This window comes from Miniopterus schreibersii (assembly GCF_964146895.1).
Source record: "Miniopterus schreibersii genome assembly, chromosome: 13".
Lineage (NCBI taxonomy): Eukaryota > Metazoa > Chordata > Mammalia > Chiroptera > Miniopteridae > Miniopterus > Miniopterus schreibersii.
In genome coordinates, this window is record NC_138113.1 from 29334569 (window position 1) to 29341271 (window position 6703).

Consider the following 6703-nt stretch of genomic DNA (forward strand, 5'->3'; position numbering starts at 1 on the left):
CTACTACATATATTTTATAAGTCATTTTAGGGTTATTATAGTCATAAAGATAGTAAATCTACTTTTTAACCTTAAGCATTAACAGAACTAAGGAACATTTCTCAGTCAACTTCCTCTATTAGATAAATGGTTACTTTAGCTACACTTTATGAAACTGCTTCTCAGGAAACAGAAGTTGGATGACCATGTGTCAGGGATTTAATTAAAACTGGTTTTCACTGCCCTGGCTGGGTCACTCAGTTGGTTGGAGCACCATCCCATGCACCGAAAAGTTGAGGGTTAGGTTCCCAGTCAGGTCACATCCCTAGGTTTCGGGTTCAATCCCCAGTCAGGGTGCGTAAGGGAGGCAACCCATCCATGTTTCTCTCTCACATCAATGTTTCTTTCTCTTTCTCTCTCCCTTCCCCTCTCTCCAAAATCAATTTAAAAAATGGTTTTCACAGTAGATGACTTTTAAAATCCCTTCAAATTCAAGATTCTAAAAGAAGGAAAGTCGTAACAAGTATAACACATTTACTATTTCAAGTGTACAGCTCTATAGCTATCTAATGGGATTGAATCAAAGAGTAATTCCAAATATTGTTTTGATACTATTAACAATTTTCTCAGTACTTAGAACACTAATATAGCCATATTTTCAACTGCTTAGGTAATATGAATAGCATACTTTGTAAACTTTAAGATTATGAAATTAACTATTGTCACAAATTCCTTAAAAATTCAGAGCAAATAATATTCAGAATTGGTTACAGGACTGAGTGACATCTCAAACAGAAAAATGATTATTTCTACTTCACTGTCACTGAGCCCTATGTATATAACACTGAGGGAAAATTATTTCATTCAGTTTAAGTAGGAAAATGCCCTGCAGCATGCAGAAGAGCTGGCCCATCATTCCAGATCTCTAAATAGCTTCCTCTTCCCATTAGTTAAAGAGGACTGACACCATGTCACAAGCTCTTACAGAGATTCTTTGATTCAAGGAGCTGCTCATGAAATCCAGGATTCATCTCTGAATACAGGGAATCCCAAGTCAGTGAACAGACCCCAAAATTATAAGACAGAGTCAGTAAACTGGCATGAAGAAATCAATTCTTTACTTTCAGATTCTAGGTCCAAAATGGCAAATCTAGTCACTAAATTGACCAATATTCTCACTCTTAATTAACACTGTAGATGAAAATAAAATTCTACCATAAGGCTTCTAACAAAATTCTATGTCGCATCTGAAAGCAGAAATACAAAAGTGGCAGGACAAAGATGTAATTATAAGTGTATCAACAGATTTCCACGTCTGGCCCACATGGAGTAACTGGAACCAAATTTACCTCCTGCCTAAAACAACTGGGGAAAAAAGAAAAAGACAAAACACAGAAAGCTTTTTTTTGTTTGTTTCAAGACAATGAACATCAGGCAATAAAGAACAGTAGATTTCCGACAGATGGGAAACACACAAGATGAGACTTAAAATCGCCCCAGCTTACTTTACTGCCTGCCTTGAAAGAATTTCTAGCCATGGAACAGGGACCAGGAGCCCAGGCTGAGCACAGTGGTCTCCCTGAGTTAAGGAGACATAATTTAGTCTCACCAGGCATAGTAGTTAACAGGAAAGAGCTGCACAGATAGATCCAGAGATCTGTGGAGGGATCCCGAGCCTTCAGCAGAGTACTTACCAGTACTTATGTGAGTAAATTACCCAAGGACAGTGAAAGAACCAACAAAAAGGATTAGAGGAAACCCCGCCTAGAGCTCACAAGTCCAGGAACAGTTCTTGTTCCCACCAGCTAGAGTACTAAGGGTTTTGCCTCAATAGTGCAACAGTGGTACTACTTAAACACAACTTAAAAGCAAGATCTGAAAAGATCAAACTGTTTCCAAGTTAACTGCATCCCAGAACAAAGCTCAAGAGTATTTAATGGAATACAAAAATATCCAGCACCCTACAAGGTAAAATTCCAAATGCCTGGCATCCAATCCAAAACTGCCAGGCATGCAAAAGCAAGAAAACACAATCTATAACGAGAAGAAATGTCAATCAAAACCAACCCAGAAATGACTCACAATAAATTGTAAACCTGCACATTCAGCCAGTTATAACTGAATTCTATATATTCAAGAAGCTAGAGAAAGTGCATGAAGGCTACATGCGTGGAAGATATGAAAAAATACTGCATTTTTGGAGATAAAACCTGTCTGAAATTAAAAATATGCTGGATGAGATTAAAGGCAGGTTACACATCACAGAAAAATAGAGTAATGAACTTGGAGACATAGCAAGATTATCCAAATGAAACAGAGAAGACTGGAAAAAACTTGAACAGAACATCAGTGAACATCAAGCAGCTTGATACACATGTAACTGGATTTCCAAAAGGGGAAAAGGGGGGCAAAAAATAAATCGTGTATCTGTATAAATAATGGCCAAATTTTTTTCAAATTTGATAAAAACTACCAACCCACACAGATCCAAGAAGCTCAATGACCTCCAAGCACAAGAAACATAAAGAAAAATAAAGTTTCCTTTACAAAGGATTCTTGGAAATTTTATTAACTAAATGTAATCTAGAAATTACTTAGACTAAGGCTAACTTTTAGGTTAACTTACTGAGTACAATTTCAACTGACCATTTAATACAATACATTAAACCAAACAATAATTTAAGTGCTTAACAGAAATCGTAATGATTTCAAAATTAGCAAAATATAGCTTTTAAAACAATGTATATTTTGTTACCCTATTGGGTAATGAATCTGTGTTGATCTTATTCTAGCAAATTGTTTTTAAAAAGCTAAAGCATACTTCTTTTTTTTCTTAATTTTCTTTTCCTTTAATTAATATAGGTCATTCAGAACAGAATTAGGACACTGAAAAAACTTTTAAAGAAACTGAGAGGTGGAACTGAAAACAGAAGCAGATTTGAGGTCCTCCCTAAAAAACAACCTGGCAACCACTATTTTGGAACACCATTACTTTAAAATATACATATGTATTTTTAACTGTACTCAAAGTGGAAAGAAGCTACAGTGTTTTTAGCATCTCGGCTAACTATTTAGGACTCAAAAAAAACCAACACGCTAAATATTTTTTTGGAAAAAGAATCATTCAAATAAAAACTATTAAAGTGGAAAACTAAAGTAAAGTATTTTCCTATTTTTGTAAACACACCTATTTTTTAGAGGTCAGCATACAAATTCAAATTTTTCTGTATAAAAGCAAGCAAAAAAGAGACAGGAGAACAAGTTCTAAGTTTCTACCATAATGGCTACCCTTCCTGTCATGTGTGTTCCCTAAAATAGAAGTCAATTTAATTAGTCTACCATTTTGCTTAGAAAAAAGTGGGATATTTCAAAGATAAAAAATAGTTCCATGGGAGAGCTGCCAAAAATATATCCACTATACCTGGAAATAAGTAATGTCTACATTCTTTTTACCTTTCTTAAAAAAAATAAATAAATGTGTATATACACATATACACACACACACACACACACACACACACTTAGTATACATATTTCTTTGGGTGACTATACAAATAAAACACTTTTGGAAAACATATACGAGTATGATACTTCCCTATACAATCAACACATACATTAAAAACAGCACACAAACTCTTTGAGCACACAGGCTGAGAAGTTACTACTGGAAAAATTATTTATGGATTTGACTTCTACCCTCCTTTAAATAGAAAAATCTTAAAAAAAATAATTTTCAATAAAATACAGAATTGATACTTTATGTTAGGTTATTAGTCTATTAACCATAGACTTATCCTCTAGTAACATTAATAATACATGAAATCCCTACATATATAAAAGATAAGAATGTTTTGAAATTAAAAGTTCCAAACTACTCTTGTAATCAGATTCTATTCAAGAGAAGACTAAATATACATTATTTTGAGTACAACTGTAAAATTCAGTTTCATAACCTACACTGATGTACACTGAATACATGTATACTAAAATGATAAAAAAGAAGTTTTTATTTCACTGATCCAGCTACCAATATCATTTTAATATTCAATTCCCATCTCAAAAACTTTCCTATTTAATACAAACCCAATCATCATAAACATGAAAGACAAAGATTTGCCTACATCATTACCTAGTTGTCCTCAAGATTCCAGTTACCTGCATTTAAAAACTAGCTCTAATACCTTAAAATGATCCCCCCAATATTAATCTAATAATTCACACAATAAATCACCTACTCATATTTAGTAGCATTTAAATTACTTGCTACAGCAACAGTTCCTCACCGAATCAGAACTATTGTTTGAAATGCTCTCTTCTGAAATCTGAATTTGTTTCAAATTCTGAGTCATTTATTTTTAAACACAAAGGTTAATAAGGAACATTTCAGCATCAAATGCACATAACTTCACAGTAAAGCCTTCCCCCACCCCCATAGGAAACTATTCTTATTCTTTCTCTCTCATCTTACCAAATTATCAGAGGGACACAATGTGGTTTGAATTTCAGCACTGAAGACAATTAAGTGACAATACACGGTCTACGGAATGAAAAATTAAAGTTTCATCATTTTCATCACTGGGTTGTGATAAATAGGCTGGGCGTGTTTAAGATTATCACTCCTTTCAAGGTCCAATTGTTAAACCACCTGAATTTTTCTGCCCAAAGAACCAAATTAGGAGCTTAAGACATAAAATCCCTAAAGTTCACAACATGCAATTTTTCAAAGAAAACAAGTTACCTAGAAAAGCAAAAAAGAACACTTACATTTGGAGCATGACCTGGTTCAAGAATACCCCATCCACCAAAGCCACATATTCATCCAGGCTGGTCCCATTTCCTGCAGCCAGAGGTCCAAACGTTTTAACCTACAACAGAACGATCATCACGACACGAACGCCCACCTCCATCTCTGCAGCCACAAATAATGCAGCAACATATACAATAAATAACCCCCACTTACCCAAGTGACCAAAGGGCTGGTCATGAACTGCTCCAGAAGGGGAGTAAAAATTTCGTTCTCCATTTTACAGCTAATGTCTTTGAAAAAAAGGAACTACCACAAAAATACGCCTAGGGAATTGGTCTCTCAACGCTGAAGTAGAAATCAATGAAAGTCTACGCGGGCACGGGAAGAAAATCCCATCGTGGACGGGAGAGAAAAACTCTCCCTCCTCAAAAAACACCCCAGAGGCAAACGAGCCGAAATCCCGAGAAGTGGCTTCGACAGCAGCCACGAGCCGCAGCCTGCGCTGCAAATGTCTGTACCGGGCGAGGAGGGGCAGAAAAAAGGCATCTGGAGGAGGAGGAAGGGAAAGGGGGCTGGAGCAGCCAGACAAAAAGCCCGTCAAGGTGGCCCAGCTCCCGGAGGAACCGGACCCGCGAAGCTGCCCCCAGTGAACCCGTCACAACGTGGGCCGCACGAAACACCACGTTAGAGACCGCGCTGCGGGGTTCGGGCGGCCGCCGGCGCGACCTCCGCGTGCGCCCAACGCCTGCCACCCGCCAGCCCGCGCCGAGCCGCTTCGAAGCGCGGAGCCTCCGCCGCCCGCAGCCCCTCACCGACGACGGGCAGGGCTCGCCCCTTCCCCGCGAGCGGACACCATCCCAAAGCCGCCTCACGCCTCGCCTCCAGCCCCCTTCCCCTCCCAGGGGCTGGGGGCTTCAATGTGTGTCCCTAACCCCCCAGTTTTCTCAGCCCCGCGGGCCCCCTCAGTGCGCCCCCGGGAAGCCCCGGCACAAAACCCCCGCCGCGCTCCAGCCTAGTCTCCTGCCCTCTCCGGAGGCGCAGGAGTAACGGCTCCGCAACCGCAGTGCCGCATCACACCCCGCTCCGCGCCGCCCGGCCGACGCCGCGAGCCCGCGGTCAAAAGGAGCGCGCTGCGTCCTCCGCGCCCAGATCCTTCCGCCGACTCCCCGCCCCTCCTGCGCCGCAGCCTCTGGATTGTGGGAGAAGAAAACCGCTGCATGAGCGCGCTCCCGAGCGCGTGCGCGCGCCCGGCCGGCCCGGCCCGCCGCCGCCCAGATCCCGGGCGCGGGCGCGCTCCTGCGGCAGCTGCTGCGGCGGCCGGCGCCTCGCTCGCGCCCAGGACGCTCGCCAGCGGCGGGGGCGGGGACGGGGCCGTCTGCTCGCTCGAGCCTAATTACGGTTTATTTCCTCCCCGAGTGCCCTCTTTGATGTGTGACTGGAAGGGAACGAATTTCTTCTCTTTTAACCATGAGGGATGCAGACCGCCTTTTCGGGCAGTTTGATTTGAGCCGCGGAGCGTGCTTTTGCCTGCGAAACGGAATGGGAAAAGCTGCAGCAAACAGCAAAGCAGGCATTTGAGCCGCGAACTTGTTTTTTTTCTCTTCCCCCCCCCCTTTTAAAAATCCAGCCCACTCAAGCATGAATTATCTTCAAAGTTGCAAGTGAATGTAGTAGGATTTTAAATAACCAAAGCTGTCTTTCAACATGTTAGTATTCCCCGACTGGAGCAAACGAGATTCAGACGCTCTTCGACTATTGAGCCATTTTAAAAAATCCAAACAAAATCTAGAGCTGCTAAGAAGAAACATTTGGAAGTCATCCAAGTCGGGTGACAGATAAATAGATTACATATTTGTCATAAATCTCTATGCTATGCACGACTGGAACCATCAAAGTAATTTCAGCAGTTCTCCAGCAAAATCACACGTTACTCTTCAAAGGAAAATAAAGATTTTTTTCCCCCTGGAACAAAATGGG

The 6703-nt window shown here is 40.9% G+C and overlaps 1 protein-coding gene across 5 annotated transcripts in view; it reads right to left on the reverse strand.

The window, feature by feature from the left end:
* Positions 1-5943, reverse strand: part of CCDC88A (coiled-coil domain containing 88A) — a 90878-nt gene extending 84935 nt beyond the window's left edge. For all 5 annotated transcript variants that reach the window (XM_081156654.1, XM_081156653.1, XM_081156652.1 and 2 more), the window contains exons 1-2: positions 4940-5943; positions 4744-4844 (exon numbers count right to left, since the gene is read on the reverse strand). In XM_081156654.1, the coding sequence (XP_081012780.1) occupies positions 4744-4844; positions 4940-5002 (164 nt within the window). In that variant the 5' untranslated portion in view covers positions 5003-5943. The remainder of the gene's footprint in view (positions 1-4743; positions 4845-4939) is intronic.
* Positions 5944-6703: the final 760 nt, after the last annotated feature.